The following is a 22,056-nucleotide window of genomic DNA, read 5'->3' on the forward strand; positions in this document are numbered from 1 at the left end:
CTTTCTCTCTCTCTCTCTCTCTCCCCCCCCCCCTCCTCTCACTCTCTCCTTCTCTCCTCTCCTCTCTCTCCTCCCTCTCTCTCCCCTCTCTCTCCTCTCTCTCTCTCCTCCTTCTTTCTTCTCTCCCCCCTCTCTCTTCTTCTCTCTCTCTATCTCTCTCCCCCCCCCTTCTCTCCTCTCTCTCTCTCTCTCTCTCTCTCCTCTCTCTTCTCTCTCTCTATCTCTATCTCCTCTCTCTATCTCTCTCTCTGTGTGCGTGTGCGTGTGCGTATATGTGTGTGTGTGTGTGTGCGCGCGCGCGCGCCTATGTGTGTGCGTGTGTGTCCCTTTTAACCTTTTTAAAACTATTCGGTGGCACGTGCTGCAAATGCAACAAAACAAACTCGCACTCCTGGCAGGCTTTCCTGGCTTTCCTAGCTTTCATGGTCCCTGTTCAGGGTTGGCGATGGTATTGTGGTTAAGCTATGCGTCTGGGAAACCAGAGCTATGAGGTACGATTCCACGTGATGCGCACACTTCTTCCCAGGGTGAGAGGCAGTCGACGTTATATAGTCTCAGCAGCTGAGTGCGTCGTAAAACCGCAATCCCCAGTCACAGCGTCCCAGTTTTTAGGTATGCAGCAGTTACGGCGCTTACATACTTAGAAGTGATTCACAATTAATGATCCTCGAAGCCCTTCTTGCTCCACACAGCATCGATGTGAGCATGAAAGGGAATGTTTCATATCTGAAGATACCGAAGCGAGCATCAGATGTGATGAAGTAAGCTCACTGACAACTATTGGTACTTCGTTTTTAAGTGGAAAATACTGCTCTAAACAACATAATTCTCTGTTTAGTAAATATGCCCCTCAGCGCGTTATGGTTTGATTGCGTCACCGTACCTTGCACAACGTTGATTAAGGGCGAATTGATGGCCGTTTTATTCGGAAATTGCGCTCACGAACACCAGGTATGAACGCTTCAACAATTACGTTTTTTTTGGCGCTGATTGCCGCATGGCTTATGGAATGGCAGGCTCTGAATGACATTATTATGCCATCATGAACACCAAGGTGACTTTGAAATATTCTCCCCGATATACCTTTTCCCCATTTTCGCGGCCGTGCAGCTCAAACACTAGAGCGGCATAGGTCTTGAGAAGGGCAGGATTGTGAAACGGCACCAAAATGTCTTCGAAATAATTATTTCAGTGCAAACTCCCATATTATGTGGAACACTCATTTAATGGTACAGCCAGCATCCAACGTACAGAGCCGAACCGTACGGCTGATTGCCAGGTCTGGTGTTCTAGAATTTGGGTGAACTTGAGGCATGAACTTGAGGAATGCAAATGTACATACTCCAGACGCTCCAGACGCTACATACTCCTCGTTTAACATAATAAACAAATTCTTAGTTCGAACACGTGGCTTAGCTACTGAATGTCAAGGAAACTGCATAAAAACAACCGGTCGGAGCGTGTAGCATATACTAAAACTTCATGGAAACATTTTAAAGGCTTCCCAGCGCGTAATCCATCGTAAGAACGGCTGCTATATTGACACGCATACAGATTGTATGTGAGCCTGCATACAATTCGCACAGGGACATGTCGGATGAACTCCTGTCGTGCGACGCTGCTGGTATCCAAAACTGAGGATTCTCTCAGTGCACGACGCTCTAACGCCTACCCAGCATACGCCACCGGAGATAGTTGAACGGGTCACCCTAGCATAGCTGCCAGCTCACGATGTTCAGAGCTCTTCCAATGTAAGACGTTTTGACGTCACCCAGTACGCAGCGCTAGAGAGTCTTCCGGCGTGCGGTTCTGGAGCCTCTTCTAATGTATAACTTAAACATTTCCCCCAAGCAAAACAGTGTGCTGCAACTAGCTCTGGGTGCAGGGCACCAAACACTCTCCCATTGCACGGTACATGGGCCCCTCCCAGTATGCGATGCTGCCACCTTTCCCAGTGCAAACAGTGAAGCCCGCACGAGCTTGGCTACCTGTAACGCTTGATATATCAGAGTTATATACTTCGGTCATGTCAGCCTAGCTTCTAACATGACTTTCACTGGGCTGTCGGGTCGCAGTTTTTTCAGAACGAGCCAAGAAACGGCTTAAGCTTTCCCGGAGGCGAATTCCAAACTTTTGCAAAGTGTGCGGAAGTAATGGGCACTCGCGCACAGGACGTACGCGGAACGTGTGTCCCCTTCCCTCGGAGAGAGTGTGCTCCTTATAGTCCGTGAGGGATCCAGGATACGGGTACACTCGGGAGTGGCACGCTTCGATAAGGAATGGAAGGATAAGAAAGCAATGATTGGTCCCACGGCCACGTATCATGACGTCTACGCGTTGAAACATAAATTCGGCAGTTTTCGAAAGTTTACACGTTTTTGCAATATTGCAGCACCCAGTGCGCCAAGCGACTCGAGAATGCCATGGTTTAACAGGCAATCTAGCGAGCAATCACGTGTTGCAAGGTGTGGTGTCGCACGTGCCACGTTGCACGTGCACTCTAGCTGCGAAGATCCCCTTTGCTGATTTCGTCCGTTTTTACGTGTTACGCCACACTTCCGCACTCAGGGCACTTAGCCATAAAGGACTGGTATGCCGCGATAAGGAACTAAACGGCCTGTCGTGTGTGTGTGTGTGTGTGTGTGTGTGTGTGTGTGTGTGTGTGTGTGTGTGTGTGTGTGTGTGTGTGTGTGTGTGTGTGTGTGTGTGTGTGTGTGTGTGTGTGTGTGTGTGTGCAAGTGCGTGTATCCACAGGTTACGTGTCATACACGCTCCGGAAAGATTGAATTTCGTATTTTCACAGGCTTAAAAGTGTCATGACACATAGCAGCACCCAGGGCACCCAGCGACTGGGGAGGGGCATGCGTTGATAGGAATTAGAACAGAAAATCACGTTGCATGAACTGTCATGTCGCATGTGCTGCGTGTCATTCATACACGGGCCAGCAAGATAGATTTTGCCGTTACCGACCTTTTCACATTTCGCGACATGTCACGGCAACCAGGGCAGCTAGAGCCGTGATTTATAATGAAAAAACATAAATGACTGAAATTTCTACGTTTTTCGTTACGAACTTTTACATAATCTCAGAAATATGTAATTGATGGTGACATCCCTTCTGCATGTGCATTTTCGTAGTATATGTCTTATCTAGTATACAGTACACACACACACACACACACACACACACACATATATATATATATATATATATATATATATATATATATATATATATATACATTGTGTACTAGACTCTAATATATATCTATAAAATAAGAAGACTAATATAAAGACGAATAAATATAATATAAAGGCTCTAATATAATATAGACACTAATGTAACGTAAAGGCGCAAATATATATATATATATATATATATATATATATATATATAATCTGGTATTTATACAGTATATGTCTAATGAAGCCTAGTCCCGCTGTATCTTGCACGTCATGTTATTGCTGCATTGGATATTGGCAATGATGTTCCGTGAAAAGATAGTTCTTATTTTTTCGACAATTGCTACTATGTGAGGCAAGAATGTTTGCGCTTAATTCCATATTTATTTACTCCCTGCTTTGCCTCACACGGGGCTCGCCTCCGAAAACCAACTCCCACGCGACAAGTCGTGATCTGTCTGTGGCTCGGTGCTGGACGACTACAGCGCTTGAGAAACTCAAGGCGAGAAACTTCCCCGCCCGACCAATAGCAGCACTTTTATCCACGCGCTTCACGACAGGCGGGTCGGCGCGAATAAAAATGGCGCTAACGATGAGCTGATCGGCCAAGACAACCGATGGCCATAATCGCGTAAGCCAGATTGCAGCGAACTCGACTTCCTATGAGACCAAGATAAATATAACCACGCTGTACAATGTACAGCGTGGTTATATTTATGTACAATATGGATGTGATAACAAAAGCTTTTAATATGCACAGTTCGTTTCATTGCTTTGCTAAGTCTTTGGTAATGGAGGTAGGTACACCGTGTGCTCAGGGCAAGGGCAACACGGAGCACTACGAGCGGTACTTATTGCAAATGCTCTTGAAACGGGAGGCGCGATGAGGCATGCGATAGGCGTCTGGCAGCAGACCGTATGTAGCAACACAACGTGCGTACCTGTTCGCGTGTGTACATGAGCCGTTGATGGGCACCTGTTGGCTTGAAGGAAACATGCGCTTAGAGCCTGGGTGGGGAGAGTAGAGGCAGCATGGCCCAGTACACACATGTCTCGTGCAAAGGAGGCTCCAGCTACGTAGCATGTACAAATAACACTTCGCGGAATAGTTAATGGGGCTTTGCAGTCACAAACACAACTCGTTGTTACTATCATGCACACAAAAAAGTGACATAAATGGGGCTTACGTATGGAACCGAACGACTAACCACGAAAGCACAACGAGCAACGCATTAAGGCGATGAGGCGTGCCGCGTCAATCGACCTCGGCCGCTGGCGGATCCAGAGTAGTAGGGGGTGGGTGGGACAATGGGGCCATGCCCTTGTGGCGAGGAGACAACAAAATGTCATGGTGAGGGGCACCGAAATCATTCCTTCGGATCCATATAGCCCTTGTTTTCAAATGGCTTCAAAATATCAAGGACACCACAAATGACCACAAATATTCATTTTCGAACGGCGCCGAAATCTCAGGACACCATAACCGGGCCTATAAACTTCATTCTCCATAGGCACCAGCTTCAGGGATACAGCGATGCTGCGCCTCCCAACTCGACGAGATCCTGGATAGGCCCCTGGGCTAGGGGACACCAAAACGGGCAGTTTGGGGCACAATAGTTTTCGTTCCATGGCACCACAACATTTTTTTAAAGAGACCCTCCATCGAAGTTGATCATTCAAATTCCCTAAAACTTTGATTTTAATCAGGGGCCAAAATCTATGCACACCGCAATACCTGCGCCTTTCATCCTGGCCAAATTCTGGATCGGCCTGCTCCATGAGGAAGCACCAAAAAGCTGCAACACCGGACATCATAGCTGTTATTTTCGAGAGGCACACATTTTCCGGGGCTCCACAAAGCAGGAGCAGGTCAAGGGGGGAGGGGGATCATAATTATGCTCCTTCCCTTGGGGCCAGATGAGGTTTCGATGTCCCAAAAGGCATGAAACCTCATCGCAATGTTCATTTTGGAGCCACATAAGTGTACTTTTTAAGTACATTTATGAGACACCAACACGGCATGAACACAACCAAAAGCACGCCATATCCATGTTCTTCACCCAACGCATTACCGCGCGGCGAGCAATCAAGCCCACGTGTCTCAAATGGAACGACGCTTCAAAACACCGTGTAACACACTGACGATGTTCGTCGCAGGATGCTGTGGCCAGCCACGACTCTTACGACTAGTAATAAGCCTAGTTATTTGGTCTTTTATACTGTTTAGTATGTGAAGTGAATCTTGGCTGAAAAATCTGTAAAAAGCACTGACCTGAGGGGCATTGAGAAGGCACTGCCACTTCTGATTTGTGACGTGAGCACTGGTATAGCATAGTTTGTAGTATGTTTCTGTTACCTGCTAGAAACTATGCGATTAAAGCTACTATGTTTGGCAGCACCTTATGGCTCAACTTCCTCATACAGCGAAACGTAAACGTTTCGACGCTGCGTTCTACACATGCCCTACGCTGAAAAGCGTTAGCGTGTACAGACCAATACCGAGCTTTGGGTTTCGTCTAGCTGGAATGATCTATTGTAATATGGCCTTGTCTCTTAAAATTTGTTTTTATTTTCGCAGCTTTGTTACCCTATTGGTTAGCAAAAGTGCCGTACTTGTCACCGATCATATCCGGTAAACCCGAATCTTTTTTCACCCCTGTCCGTGTCTCTGGCTTCCCTGACGCGCAGTAGCTAACGCGGACGCGTTAACAACTGGGGCATGTTTCGGGACATTACAACATTAATTTTCTCTTGTCTTTCCATTAACAAAATCCTGCATTGGCCCATTCCACCAGACGCCTTTCTTTCGGGCCACCAGTGCATTTATTCCCTTGAGGCACCAAATCCAAGTGAGTATTCGAAATACGATTGAAAATGGTCCAAAACTTCCTTTTCAAAGAGCATCAAACTACAGGGCACCACAATTTCCTTGCCTTACATTCTGACGAAATTCTGGTCAGGCTATCTTCGGTGAAATGGCATCAAGAATCTTAATTCTGGGGCTTCAAAACATGTATTTTTGAAAGACACTCAATATCAATTGGAACACCACAGACTGCCCAAACATTCATTTCAAAGTGGTGCAGAATTCCAGGGGCACTTGATAGAATCCTCAGAACTTTATTTTCATGAGAAAAATAATTCAGCACGACCCCCGCCCTCCCCTCCTACCACCTCGACTCCGAGGGTTCCATAGGTCCCAAGGGTCTTTTTTGTTCCCTTGGGGCCAAAGATCAAGGGCCCGGTTTAAGGGTCCGAAGGGCAGGCCAGAGGTCGTGTAGAGGGATCACAGCCCGAGGGCCAAACCCTCAAGTGTCAGAGTACCTCCTAGCAACGATCGGAGGCCCCGTGCGACTGTCCCTATTTGAGTCAGCTGAGTGAGACCGACAATACCAAACGGTTCGTTCCGTGCCATTCTGGGGCCAAGGGGCCATTTCCTAAACAGGGGTAAAGCCAGGGCCACTAAATGTCAATCAGACGGCTTCCTACATTGATCGGGACGCCTGAAGCAGTGAAAGACCTCCAGTACTGGTCAGTGACCACAGCCCTTAACAGGGGACCATGTGTCGACAGTGAGCCCCACATCGGTGTGGAGCACATTTACTGAATAGGAACGAGGATGAAACTCCGTATGTCAGAAGGCCTATTGTGCTGGTATGGTCCCTCTTAACAATGAAAGTATTCGTGAGAAATGACAAGAACTGGTTTACATTTACAGTGGGATATTGGAGTGGCAGAGGACTGTGCCAGTCAGAGGCACCAGCACCGGACGAGGGATCCCCCGCACCGTTTCAACCAGTTGCCGATCAGACGAATTAGTGTCTCGATACTAATTATTGGACTCCCTGTGCTGCTAAAAAGTATGTTTTAATCAGGGGCCCCCTGCGCCAGTCCGTTGCTCGATGTCACAGTCAGGGGGCCAGTCGCATCCGGTTGGATTTGACCGGTCGTGATGCATCCGTCTGAGGATCTCGGTACGGACCATGGGGGCCATCACCAGAATAGCAGCCGCTGGGGACCGCAGGCTGGGATGGAATGCCGCTCAGCTCCTGGCCAGAGCTTTTTACCAGCGCAATTAAGTTGTTGTTTTTTTGGAGTTTACGGGCGCGCCGACTGCGGTGGTCATTTGGCGCCCATAACGAGTGCGATTAAGTTGGTTAACCAGTTGATACTCTGAACGTCATTAGCAGTTGCAACATTGCGAGCAAGGTGGATTACGCTATTGCGCCTTGCGTTCGTGGTACTCTATTTGGTAATCCGTTCCGATTACTAATCTAGAAATTGCATTGGTAAATTACCGGCTCGGGTCACCTTTAAACGCAAAACAATTAATTTCATAAAGTGTTGGAAAGTACCGATTTCCAATGTTTGATCTTTTCAACCCGTCTGTTGACCGCTGTCCGGCGTTGCTGCAATGTTTCGTATCCTACAATGGTGTAACCACATCATTTTTTCCCGACGTTTCAAAGAGCACCTGACGGAGGGGGCACAAAGAAATCGCATGCAGCCCGACCACAATACTCTCCTCACGCGCTCAGCACTCACACAAAACACTGGAATTATATCATCTACACACGGAAAAAGAAACCTCAACAATCTGGACGCATTGCGCATTCATGAACGTACACCACCTCTAAGCTGGCAAATAAATAGATCTATCGAATTATCTCTTTGAAGCATAATCACAAATAACTTATTCAGAGAAGGAACAAGACACTGATGAATGGCGCGGCTATCGGGTCATTGGCATACAAAATTGTGATTTACTGTCCCGATTGTGTTGTTCAGTGTGTGGTGCTAATGATGTGTTCAGCAAGGCTAGAGAACTGTCTGTTATTGCCAAGTCAAAACGACAGTGATTGTTGTTTAGTGAGAAGTTCATTATTGTTTGCATGCTCTTGTTTTATGCTCTGATTTTAGGTGTTTAAGCGGACCGATGTGAAATGAAGAGCCGGATGTATAGGAGCGCCAGTTACTGGTCATATACCGTGCAAGTCCTGTGAGCTTCGTCTGTCTGTCGACAAAAAATATACGCATACATACACACGTACACATGCACACACCCACACACCCACACCCACGCCCACACACGCACACCCACACACACAACACAACGCCCCCCCCCCCCCGACACACACACCCACGCCCACACCCACATCCACCCACACCCATATATATATATATATATATATATATATATATATATATATATATATATATACACATATAAATCGAGAGAAAGCACCGGCCAAAACTGACAAGACACCATATCGGAGTGATCAGAAGCAGTAAACGCCACGGCAACAGCATCTACACACATCTACACCACCAAAATACTAGAAAATTGGAGAAAACCTCTTGCTTTGTGAGCGTCTTGGAGCTTAGGGTTCCCTACCCTAAAATCGTCGTGTTTAGGCGATTGTATTTTAAAGTTCTTATGCATGCGATTTGTATACGGCAACCTACCTTGTTGTGCGCAGCTCTGGAAACTAAGGTGCGGTACGTATTCAAATGCATAGAGCTTGTTCGTTTTCTCCAGATCATGGTGAATCCTGTCATTTTGGGGCTAAGTATTTTGGAGAAAACATGGCAACATGCACTCAACTGGCTGCCAATTACCGGCTAAAGCATGCTTTTAAATCAAGTTTGTGCTTGCAAGCACAAACTTGATTCCTGGCTTGCATGCGGCCAACCGATTAGCTGATGAGATCAACTGTCACAAATTCGATGACCAACGGAAATAATATGCGTAACGTCGGCGGCGGATAAAATTCTGTTAGATAATTTCACGTACAAATTCATCGACGAGATTGCCATCGGCGCAGATTTCTGCATTAGTCAGTAAGACGTAAAGCCGCAATCAAAACTATCACGATTTAGGTTCCAGTCAACGGCAAAGGTCCTCCTATTGTGGGGAAAACCCGAGACCAACAGGGACGGCACCTGAGCGATCGAAGCTGCCGCAGGCCAACAAAGAGGCTCCCGCGAGCAGCGTGGGATCCGTAGAGAGAGCGAGAAAAACCTAACACCAATATGGTGGAGCCCCTGAACGATAGGGAGCACCCCCGCGGGCTAGCATATTGGGTCCGGCCAGATCAAAGGATATTCTGAGCAAAGGAGAATAACTCAAGGTGCATGTGTGTTCATTAATTAATGCCCCAGTGTGATCAAGAGATTCCCTAGGTAGCTTAACAGAGAGGGCTCTGAAAAGTGCAGGGTCCTCAGCAAATATGCTCAAAGGGAAGAGCCATAGATCAATGAAGAGGGCCCCTGAGCATCGGGTGCCTCGGTGCGTTACGTTATATGATATGGGCTCCAACAACAGCACAGGGTCCTCCAAGGAAGTGGAAAGAACCCGATAGATAGCTCATATATATATATATATATATATATATATATATATATATATATATATATATATATATATATATACATACATATATGAGCTATCTATCTATCTATCTATCTATATATATATATATATACATACATATATGAGCTATCTATCTATATATATATATATATATATATATATATATATATATATATTTGCATATATATGCGTATATACCATATGAAGAGCCCCTGAGCAACCTAGTGCACCCCGGCATATGGGACCCCGGCAGCAGCAGCGAGACGAGAGCCCGCCTGCCCTGCGGGTGCAGCGGTCCCGACCGAGCCCACGCCGGCCGCGATATCTCCGGCCGCGGCGCCCCCGGCGCGCTTACGCTCAGTCCGCCGGCGAGCCCCGGGGCGCGGCCGCACGCAGGCCGGACACGGCCGCCAGGCGCCAAGGTAATTCATAGTAACCATGTACCGCTACATCTTTGCCGTGATTATCAGTGGAATGCCAGGTTGATTATGTCATCTGTTGACAAAAGAGGAAAGTGACAGCGGGAGTCGACAGAAACATGTTACGGTAGAGTCAGCTAGTGGCAGAAATCAAATTAACCCGAGTGCCGTGAACGCTGGATGCTATGAACGCCGGATGTTACAGCTTTGGATGTTGCGCGCTTGGACGTCGTAAACGCCTCCAATGGGCACGGAAATGTGCGCATGTTGGATGTTAAGAGCGCCGGATGTTGTGACCTTGGATGATATGACCACTGGACGCTACAACCTTGGACGTTTTGATGTATCCCCGACCCGGCTCCTGTTCCGCAGCGCTGCTGGTCTTCTACGTGCCGTCCGAGTCGGGGGAGAAAGTGACGCTGGGCATCTCTGCCGTGCTGTCTATGACCGTCTTCCTGATGACTATCCGCGAGAGTCTACCGCCCACTGAGAAGACGCCGCTCATCAGTGAGTGGAGTTATGCAGGCTGGATGACCCAGCGGGATGGGTCCAGGGCCGGTGCCGGCGCGGACTGAGCATCTCATCGGCGCAGTAATCGGAATTGGCCAAAATCCAATTAAGCAATCTGACAACGACCTTGAAGCCCGTGAGTCTTGATTCTTCATATCGTCAACCTCAGCCAGGTCGCTGAAGCTTGCTTCTCGAACGCATGAAGAGAAATGGTTGCTATGCATTCGATTGTCACTCTGAGGGTGCGAAAGCATGTGGGCAGCTCTTTGCAAAGCATCCCAAATTTTCAACTCACAACGCCAGCCTGAGGGTCCAGAGATAAATGTGTTTCGCGAAGTACGATGGGTGATGGAGTGTGCTTTTTACTGTGTCCATATCTCGTTGCGTTTGACGTGGGTTCAGATCTTGGGTTATTTAGTGAGATACTGCATGTCGCTTGATTTGATGGGGGTGCTAAATCTTATTTGAATCACAGCCGCTCTCTGCGCGAACTCCTGACTGCTCGGCCAAGGCCTGATGTTGGTTGAAAGGCTGGCCTGGCGTTTTCGAGAGCTCTTTCTACTGTCTCAGCCGCAGCACATTGCTACCGGAAATGGCAGCGTTAGAAGAAATGCATTTCAAATGGACGCTTGTAAATCCACTCATGAGTGCATTGGCTCAGAGCAGCTCCTCCATGCGTAAATGTACTACGCAGTGGATATGTACAGATTGCCGCTCTTGTGTAAAGCGACTCAAATCTGAGTGAATTTTCGCCTTGGTGCACTGTTGTGCACATCCACTTGTGAGTAGATCTATATCAATGTAGTAGGCCCACACAAACATACAAGCGACCTCTATGCATCAGGAGGTCCTTTTCTGGAACAGAAGGTCCCTGGAAAATCCTGCCCCTTAACTCAAGATTCGTGGCGCCACGCCTGATGTCAATTGCATCGTGATGTGATGTGCACAGGATACAGAGCGTATTTAACACAGCGACATGGCGAGCTGATCCATGAATTACCGAAACCAGCGAAAAATTTGATTCGAGCAATCGAACAGGCGTGCAAATAGCTAAAATGTGCATTTGTCCAAGCATATCACAAAACTTATATTATTTCCATTACTTAACTTGCATATTTCCGTGCATTATGGAGTCCATAAAGTGCGTTTTAAATTTTGGTGCTGGCTAACAAGGCGTCTGCTTGCGAACACTAGAGGGCTACAAACACACAATGGTCAACAACTGTTAAAAGGAGTGTTCCACACTTGAATGGAGTTTTGTACTGAAATAGCAATTGGGAAAATCATTCGGTTTAGGTCACAACCCTGCCGTTCTGAAAAGCTAAACCACTCTAGTTTCGTAGCTACACACCCCCAGATACGTGCAGATAATTTAGCGGATGCTATTTCAAGGTCATCCTGGTATCTTTGACGTGGTCGTGGACCATGTGGACGTGGCTGCAGTTAGATGTGGGTTTTTTGGCTGTCAGCGAACTTGTTTCCGAGGATGCCGACATAATTAGGAATCCAATAAAGCGGCACCCTCTTTCCAACTCAGTATGATGCGCGTATTCCACATCTGTATGCGGTTTTGAGCTGAGACATCTTGAAGAGCATTCGGTGCAGCTCACATCCCTACCCTTCTAAAGACACAAACCCCTCTAGTTTCTGAGCTACACACCCGCGAATATGTGCAGACTATTTCGTGCATACTATTCCAAGGTCACCCAGGCATCCATGAAGTCATAACAGCGTCATTCAATTTCTGTCACTCCATTGGTCATGCGGTGATCAAGGCCAAGATAAATATAATTAACGAGTTGTTCACATCTGGCGTTCGTAAGCGCGATTTCCAGATATACGTCAATTCGCTCTCAATCCTTGTTTGCAAGGTACGGTGACGCAATCAAACAGCAACGCGTTGAAGAGCATGTTCAATAAACAGAGAAATCATGCTGTCTGGTGCAGTCTTTTCCACTAACGTATACCAGTAGTTATATGTCGGCTTATTTCATCATATGTGACGCTTGCTTAATATCTCCAAATGTGGAACATTCCCTTGAATTGAAATTAGCTGGCATAAACTGATGATTCCAAACGGACAAACTCCATTTTAAAACACAACTTCAAGTATAAAAAAGAACCAGCGGTAAGTTTGCGTATGCTTGTTAATTGAAATTGCCTGACAAAAAGTGATGACTTCAGGAGGAACGAATTCTAGTTTGGCACAGAAATATAAGTTTTAAAAGAATCAGCTAAGGTTACGACTTACTATTTACCTAAGCACAGCTACACATATGTGAGCAGCTGATGATAGCTGATTGCATTTACAACAAATAGCATTAGTAGGTACACCGGCATGTGCTACCTTTCATGAGTTAGGCAGGTGCAGATTAGAAACAGCTGGGGGAAAATTCAAGCCTGGTTGTTGAAGTTGACAGCGATCTTGACCTATGCCTCAGACTGCATATGACATTGGTGGTATGCAAGGGTGTAGTTGCCTGTTCAGTTGGGGGGGGGGGGGGAGATTAAAGCCCGCCAATTTTGGGTTTAGCCTTCAGCCCGCTCCCTCAACTTTGGGATGAAATTTGGCAGAATCAGGGGAAAACCTGTTTGCTGGCATATTTTTGGGACGGGCTCTGCCATTTTTCCCTGTTGGGCATCGCCCATAATGTTGCGAAAGTACGCCCCTGCTGTTCAGAAAATGGCATGGTACAATGGCTGGTGCGCAAACAATGGCAAATTTGGATAAGATCTGGTTGGTGCAAATGTGGAGCATAGCTTCCAATTTGGGTAAGCGTAGCAAAATTTGAGGGCAAAAATTACTGGATTGGATCCGTGACTTGATTCACACATTATCAAATAGGTACATGTCTTCAACCCTCGTGGCTGGCACACCACATTCAACCCCCAAAAACGCACAGGATTCGAAAGGGTTGCTCAGGCGCGCGTCGACGTTGTGTTTAAATACGGAGACCAATGTGCATGCGCAAAAGTGTTTTCATAAATCTGACTCGATATACACAGGAGTCCGATTTAAAAAAAAATCGATTCAGATCTGACGTGATCTACACAGTGAACCATTTTCAGTAAATCGATTCATGAGCTGATGTACACGCTTCCATTTAAAGTTAATGCCCTCCAGGCACAGCGGATGACACAAACAGCCCGAAGCGCAAGGTTTTCATCTGAGTTCCCCGGTGAAACGCAAGTGTGATGATAGTGGTGGTGGTGATTGGCGTCATTGGGCTCGCGCCGAATGCTGTGGACATATTGCTGGTGTGCCAGAGGTGTGCTGATTAGTTACGCATCGAGGAGTACCCATCATGTCTGCAGCTGTTCTCACCAGCGATACCGCTTGCGGTGGGTGGAGCTGCGCGTGAAATATGTATGAGGCAATCTGCATGCTATGAACCCAGAGCTGGCCGTAAATTCCGTATCAGCCAGCGCTCAACAAATATGCTAATGTGCCGAGGACAACGTGCCAAACAAGACGGTTTACTTGATGAGTGGGTGCTATTTATCTAGGCCCGTTCACCAGCCGACCGTGCCGCGCCGCCAGGCCTGTACTACGGCGTCACCATCTGTCTGGTGTCGTTCGCCTCCGGCCTGTCGGTGCTCACCCTCAACATCTTCCACCGGGGCACGCGCGGCGTGGAGGTGCCCCGCCTCGTGCGCACCGTCGTGCTCGGCTTCCTCTCCCGCCTGGTGTTCATCACGTTCGAGAAGTCGCCACTGCACGCCCGGCACCGCAGGGACGCCGCCAACGTGAGTGGCAGGTGCCGTCGGCGGACTCCAAACGACGACGGCTTGCGTGCTTGCTACGTTCGCTCACCAGAAGGGCAAGTAGGAAGGGTACGTTCGCTTACAGTATCGCTACTTCGGCTCAAGATGCAAGTGAGCTATTCATAGAGGGTCGCGGCAGGTGACCGAGTTACTACTTACCGGAGGCATCTTATAGTTCATTATTGAGTCGTGATGGATATGATGCAACGAGGGATAATGTTTATAATGAAAGATGCAACATGTCAAGGATTATTGACACTAAGAGTCACTTAAACCAATAGAAAAGTGCGCCGAAATGCGCTTTTCATGCCACTTTTCAGGCGCTGAAAATAATTATCTTGAAGGGCGTCTCAAATGCCAAGCAAATTTCGAATGATTGCAGCAACATACAGCATTTGCACTTTTCTCGCGGTGCCAGGAGCGGATCCAGGGGGGGGGGGGCACCGGGTCATGCCCCTCCCCTTAAGCCGCGAAGGAACCCATAGGTTCCAAAGGGGCCCATAGTCTGCCGAACAGGTGCAGTTTTATCAAACACAAAACGCAACAAATTGGACATCTTTGGGTTACCAGACGACCAAAAACAGTTGTAAGCAAAAGTGAAGAACCTACGAGAAGAAAAACTTCAACGATTAAAAAGCCGTTAGTTGGGAATTTTGAGCCTCATTACGCTGCCCAGGAGCCCTGCGCTGTTTCCTGTGGACCTATATGCCCGCTTGCGGGGTCGTTCCGATCGTTAAGGAGTCTTCCATGTTGCCCTTGGTTTCTTTGCATGTTCCCTGAGCTGTTGCTGGAACCTTCCTGCTGGCGTGCTGGGGCGCCCTTTTTCAATCTTGGGCCTTCCATGGATTATTTCCTTTCGTTAGAAAGGCTCTGTGGGCTATAGCCGGGCCCCCATAGGTTAGCTTGCCGAGTCCTCTCAGTTGCCCAGCGGCCATTTATGTTGGTCTCGGTTAACCCACCCACACACGGAATATGACCATGGACCCTCTATAGGGGCAAACCCTCTTGTCAGGAGCCAATCTGTTGATCTGTTCGGGCACACTGTTGTATGGGGCCCTCCAAATTGGGTATTGGGTATGTTCTATTTGAACGTAGGGCCCTACAAAGTTGTCGGGTTCCATCTGTTAATTGGCTCGGGCACACTGGATTGTTGAGGGACCCTGCATTCTGATGATTTTAATGTAGGGCTCTACGCCCTCGTCGGTAGCCATCTGTTGGCCTGTTCGGGCCCACTCGATCTTTCGGGGACCCTCCACACTGGGTCTTGGGTACTTCTTATTTTAATTGGGGACCCTACGCTCTTGTCGGTGACCTGTCTGATAACCTGCTCGGGGACATTCAGTTGTTCCGGGTCCTCTTCATTGGATCTTGGGCACGTCCTTTTTCAATGGGGGGGGGGGGCCTCACGCTCTTGTTGGGAGCCCTCTGCTCGTGTACTCAGCCACACTGGATTGTTCGGGCGACTCTACACGTTGGGTCTAGGTGTCTGAATTTAGGGCCCTACGCTCCTATCGGGGCCATATGATAGCCTGCTCGGGTTACTCCATTTTTCGGGAGCCTTCCACACTGGATTTTGGGTACTTTTTATTTGAATGGAGGGTCTTACGCTCTTATAGAAGTCACTTTTGATAAGCCGCTCGGGCACATTCGATCGTTGGGGCATATGGCTTGGGCACATTCGATGGTCGGGGGACCTGTACATTGGGTTTGGGGTGCCTCCTTTTTTAATGGAGGGACCCTACGCTCTTGACGGGCGCCCTATCTGTTCACCTGTTTTGGCGCACTCAATCGTTGGGGCCCTCTACATCGCGCCATGGGTGTTTCATATTTGAACGGAAGTGCTACACACTCTTGTCGGAATTCTATCTGTTTGCCTGCTCGGGCACACTCGATTGTTCGGGGCCCTCCACATTGTGCTTTGGATGCCTGTGTAGATGGAAGACCCTGCGCAATTTGTCGGGCCCCTATCGGTCGGCGTCCTCGGCCACACTGGATTCTTCGTAAGCCTTGTATGTCTGGTCTTGGTGTTTGAATTTATAGCCCTACACTCCTATCGAGAGCCATCTGATAATTTACTCGGGTACACTCCATCTTTCGGGGGTCCTCCGCAATGGGCGCTGGGTACATCTTTTTTAATAGAGGGCCCTACGCTCTCGTCGGGCCCCCTCCTGATAAGCTACTCGGACACATTCCATCGTTCGGGGGCCATTTACATTGGGCCTTGGGTGCTCTCTACTTGATTGGAGGACCCTACGCTCTTGGCGGGGGCCCTTTTGTAAACCCCCTCAGGCGCACTCGATCGTTTGGGGCTCATCCATGTCGTGCCGTATTTCTGAATGGGGGGCCCGCGCTCTTGTCGGGGGCCTCGTCTGTTAACTTGCTCGGGTACACTTGATCATTCCGGTGGCCTCCATGTTGTGCCTTGGGTACTCCTTATTTGATTGAATGGCCCTATGTTCCTGGCAAATCCGATCTATAAAGCTGCTCGGGCCGTTGACAGATACAGAGGGGGAGGGGGAGGTACAAGACCATGCCGAGAGGACCTATAGGCTCCAAAGGGGCCTGTAACTGGCCCAGCGGACGCTGTTTTTTAACGGAGCAAAAACACGACAACATTAGACGTCTCTAGGCCTACAGACGACCAAGAGTGATTGCTGGCAAAGGCAAAAGTTCATGAGCAGACAAAGTTAATTTTTCGTGGGGTGAGAAGATGGCGTGAAGAAAATTTTGTGGCTCATTGCGCTGTCCAGAGGCATTACGTTGTTGTCCGGGCTCTATGTGTCCACTTGCCGGGTCAATCTGATTGCTAAGGAGCCTTCCGCGTTGCCCTTGATCTCTTTGCATTTTTCTGCGGGGCCCAACGCTGCCGTTGGGACGCGATCTGCTTCCGTGCCTGGGCATTTTTGATCGATCCAGGTTTTCCTCCGCGGATTCTTCCCATTCGCCCGAAAGGCTTTATACGCCTTCTCGGGGTCCCATATGCCACGTGCGCTCGGTTGTTCAGGGTGCCCTTCATGTTAGACTCTTGTTCTTTTCACTTGCTCGGAGGGCCCTAATGTTGGGCCTTATGGACCTTATGTTGTTGCTGGGGCTCATATAAGGTAAGGCGCCGAGACACTCGATGCTCAGGGGCCTTCTGCTTTGATCGAGACTCTTTCCCTTTAATCTCATTTGCGGAGGACTCTTTACTCCCCTCGAGGCTCTTTCTGTTGACCTGCTCGGCCACTTTTGATCGCACGGAGACATTATTTCATGGCCCTAGGAATTACCCTTTGCTCAGTGTCCCGTGTTCTGCCCGGACCTTATGTGTCAGCCTGTCAGGGCACGACTGATCGTTGACCGGCCACCACGTTGGTCTTGGATCATTTTCACTTGCTCTGAGGACCTTATACTTGTTGACAGGAGCCTGCTTGCTGGCCTCCCGTGGCACCCGTGATTGCTCCTGTTCAGCCCTTTCGGGCTTGGTGTCTTAGCCTTAAAGCAGCAGTCGGACAAGCGCCGGCGGATTTTACGCCCAATTGCCTAACGTAATTTTACGTACCTCCGACGCCGTATGTGTTATTTCCCTTGGCTATGGAGTGTGTGATACTTATCATACTTGTGCATCATGTTCTTAATATATTTTGAATTCTATGATATTTTGTGCTTTCTATAACAAAGGAAAAATTATGCATTAGTAATCATCCATCACCTGATTATATCGCCCAGCCGACTAGCCGTGAATGAGCTAGACATCAAGTCCGTGCTTAGTTTTGATAGTTTTAGCAGCTGACTTTGATTTATTGTGCCTTTTTCTGAATTAATTAGCCACAAAATCACAGGACTTAACACAATCTGCACAAAATAAATAAGCTCCATGTGTGTGCATAAGTAGCACGCCTAGCTTTATAGAACTGAGGGCATTAGGGTAGGTTCTGACATAAAGATAGGTAGTGTTTATCATCAATATATATATATATATATATATATATATATCCGCTATAAGCTGTGACCTTAATATCTAAAAGCGGGAACGCAAGGATATTTTTTGGACGTTTCCCCAAACTCTAGGGTGGCCCGCAATGTTCCGTGTACCCCATCCCTCTCCGCTTGACGAAATCCTAGAACCGCTCTTGCGAGATGCTGCGTATTACCATGAAGCACCACATCCGAAAGTACATCCACTTTGTATCCACCACCGATTGAGTCCATTTAAGTCCAAAACTGCAGAATTTGTCGGCGTATTGAGCCAACTCCTCGCCAAAGAAAACACGGTATAAATCCGAGGAATCTGTCACAAATTGTCAACATTTTTATCTTGAAACGACTTTTGTCTGGGTTCAGTCCCTTTGAACAAGTATCTAAAACCCTCACCGAGCAAGGTGACGAAGCGGCTGTTTGCGAGAGTGTGGCACGCAGAAGGCAACCATGAGTAAAGGCCGGAAGAACGTGTTACCCCTTACCTGTCTAGTCCAGGGCAGGCAAGCAGAGTCTTGACGCGGGGCGGGGAGCACAAAGTTGATACACTGCCCCCTGATAGTGAAAGCCCCTGCCCCCCCCCCCTGAAAAAATCGCCGGATATAGCCCACTTGTCAACGAAGTCACGTTTTTATTGCTATTATTCCATTTTCACCTTCGGTAACTGGAACAAAAGCCAGAAGCTACCGTGAGATCACTCCGTCTGAACTTTATGGTCAATAAACTGAAGGCATTATGCCTTAAACAACCGCGTGAAATAAATCGCCAGCCCGTGGTTAACAGCCGTCAGCCCGTGGTTAACATTGAGCAGTGGCCAACTGGCGGAGAAAATGACGCAGCTGAAAAAGACATCTTTGAACGTTATAGGAGTTATATCGTACTTCCAAAACGTATTCCTGGCGTGTATTTCATCAGTGCGATTTCTAGATTGATGATGAGGACCGATCGACCTCCACAGCACCACGCGAAGTGGTGCTAGAATCTGCTGGTGGAACTGGAAGAGTTGAGGTAGAGTTTGTATTTTTCGTGGTGCTGTAACCGTTAATATGTTCAGAGGACAGCCTCGCTGCGTAAAATGATACGCCCAGTCTGATCTTTGAACGGCATGGCACAATTATTTTGAAGACATTCGGAAGCTTTATTTTACAACGGTTCACTTCCGCGAAAGGCGTCTGTCACCTGGTATTACCAAATAGTTTATTTGCGGTGGCCAACGCTGTCCGGTTTTACGGAAACTGCAACCCCGATCATCGCTGCTCTTGCTCCCGAGACTGCGGGCGAGCAGGCTCCTGACATCCGAAGACCTTTTGATGTAATTTGTTTTACTAGTGAATTCTGGAAAATAATGTACGTTCGCAGGTAAACACAGGATGAGACTATTCATTTTTTAGCTCATCTCGACCCACTCTTTTCAACACTAATGCGACCCTTTATTTCCGGGCAAGCGCCCACTGAGTAGAACACTAGGGGCACGTCATCACTCCCGGTCAGGGACTGGAGGGCCACTCCGTCCCACCGAGGTGTGCCCTTCGGCTGGCATTCTGATGCCCCGCGGCAGGATCCCCTGGTGGACCCGGAGGCCCTTAGAGGGATACGTCACACCACATTGGTCGCCTCCCTGACACGGGAGGCCTTCTGACCTGCGCAGTTGGCCCCGGATCGACGCAGAAACCCTCATTAACGCAGCAAGATTTCTGATCACCCCAGGTGGTCCAATAATTGGCACACAGACTTTGGTTCGGCTTAACGCGCCCATGCTGGAATTGGGTTGGAGAGCCCACCGTTCGACGCTGAGGCCCTGACTGGCAGAGGACTCCTCCTTTGAACATTCATCCCAAGTTATCATGTCTCTTTTCATAATCAGAGGGCCCCGACCAACGCAAGAGGCCCTCTGGCATTTGGGGTTCCGTCTCCGTCCCTGTTCAGCAAATGCTCTTCTGGCAGACTCGAGGACCGTTGTTGACATAGCACTGTTAGCGCTGTGGCTCCCTGGCCGATACAGGGGCCTGGCATTGTTACAGGGTCCCGACCGATATAGATCGCTGGCCTGGCCTTGTCCCTGCTTGGGAAATGCGCACACAGAGCTCAGACTTACACGTAGCCGACCGTTCAGTGTTGGTTAACATGCGCCCGGGTGGCCGGCTAGATACCCTTCGCTCGAGGTGGGGTGGGGTCAATTTGACCCCCTGAGATCTCTGGAACTAAGAAAGCTAAAGACACCAAACTTACAGGAAGTGTTGACCTGTGCGTGAACTCACTTAGTTCAAATTTAGAGGTTCCTATGTCATAACCTTCTGATCAAATAAGGTCAAACAAGGTCAAATTTCAGGTTGATCCCCAAAGTGCCCCCAGAACCTAGTTAACTGCTTCTAAGCAAAAGATCACATGCTCAGTTAAGGTCAGTGACCTTCTTTGACCTTTTGAAGGTCATGGTGACCTAATTATACAGGACTGCTCCAAGTTTTGCATTTGAATAAGCGACAAAGATTACGCTAGGCGGTATTTCACTAAAAAATGAAAAGTTGACCTGGGTCATTTTAGGCCAATGATCTATTATGACCTCTAGGAAGTCCACGGAATATGTATAATGCGGTTACTGCCATAAATAAATTAGAAATGAGCACCAGAAACTACCCCATACAGCAAGCCCTAGAGCAGTAAAACAGGTCGGTTTCGACCTTGGTCTGACCTTCATACCTGACCTTAGGTCAACGTTATTTGCTCATTAATATTGGTGTTGCCTAGGAAAGTATCTCAGAGATGCATGGGTTCGTCTAACACTTCGTTGTTTCATCAGATTAAACGATTCCCTAGAAATTGACTTCGCTGAAACCATGGCCTGACTTTGACCTGCAATAGGTCAGCGACCTTACAAGGTACACCTAAACTGTTGTTACCAAACGATCTGCTATTCAATTGTTTACAGCATGACCAAATTTGGCGCGGCCTGCGTAGCGCCGTTCGGAAACCATTCTGGAAAAACCTCCGAGGGGTCAATTTGACCCCCACCCGAGCGCGTGTTAACGTGGCCGAAGTAGAGAAACGCACTGCCTCGGGGATTTCCATTCGGTACAAGAGGCCCTCCAATTGACATTAAGCACCATTTCTCTACGGGCGGGGTCCCTAACGTCACTTACAGTCACTTACCCTTCGTGCCTTTCAGCCTTGCAATCGGACTCTTAATCTTTGATCTCAAGACCCTTAGGCCCCTTTTTGGCTCCCTCAAGCACGGCTCCTGGGCGACTCGCGGCCTCTGAACTAATCAAGCACTGTGCCGCCACCGGACTCCTGTTGGGCACTACGTCTCCAACCGACACAGGAACGCCTCATTGTGTCTGAGTATTGCAAATTGCGGGTTCCGGCCTCGTTCCTACTTAGGAGATGGGCCCCAAGGGCTTAAAGGACACGGAGTCGACTGTTTGGCTCTGTGTCGAGGCTTCATATACTAGGGATAGAGACCCCTAATAAAATGGCCCCGAAAAGAAGCCCTCCGACAAACATTTCAGGTCACGACGCGACGGATGGGGGGCCAGGCTCAATTTCATTCAGCCCATTGTCTTTGGTCCCGAGGGGCCCTTCAGGCCACTCCTTGAAGCCCTGCTACACAGCTCCTGGTGACTCTGGCCCCTTGCCGACACAGAACCCCGTGTTAGGCACTATGACCCCTGACCGACATAGGGTCCTGACCATTGCTCCAGGTACCCGGACCAATGCAAATCGTAGCCCCGGTCTTGCTCCTGCCAGGGAAATTGGCCCCCAGGCTTCAGACTGACAGGGAGCCGACTGTTTGGTGTAGGTGGTCTCCGGCCGGCTTAGACACCCGTGTTGTCTCAGAGGGTTCTCACACT

General features: G+C 48.4%; 1 protein-coding gene across 1 annotated transcript in view; it reads left to right on the forward strand.

Annotated features, from left to right (window-relative positions):
* Positions 1–22,056, forward strand: part of LOC119111293 (neuronal acetylcholine receptor subunit alpha-7) — a gene marked incomplete at its 5' end in the record, with an annotated part of 76,491 nt that overhangs the window by 46,287 nt on the left and 8,148 nt on the right. Inside the window, 2 exon segments of the mRNA XM_037235109.1 lie at positions 10,349–10,483; positions 14,028–14,233. Coding sequence (XP_037091004.1) covers positions 10,349–10,483; positions 14,028–14,233 — 341 coding nt within the window.

Source organism: Pollicipes pollicipes, unplaced genomic scaffold (assembly GCF_011947565.3).
Source record: "Pollicipes pollicipes isolate AB1234 unplaced genomic scaffold, Ppol_2.1 Scaffold_7261;HRSCAF=8764_pilon_pilon_pilon, whole genome shotgun sequence".
In the NCBI taxonomy this organism is placed as follows: Eukaryota; Metazoa; Arthropoda; class Thecostraca; order Pollicipedomorpha; family Pollicipedidae; genus Pollicipes; species Pollicipes pollicipes.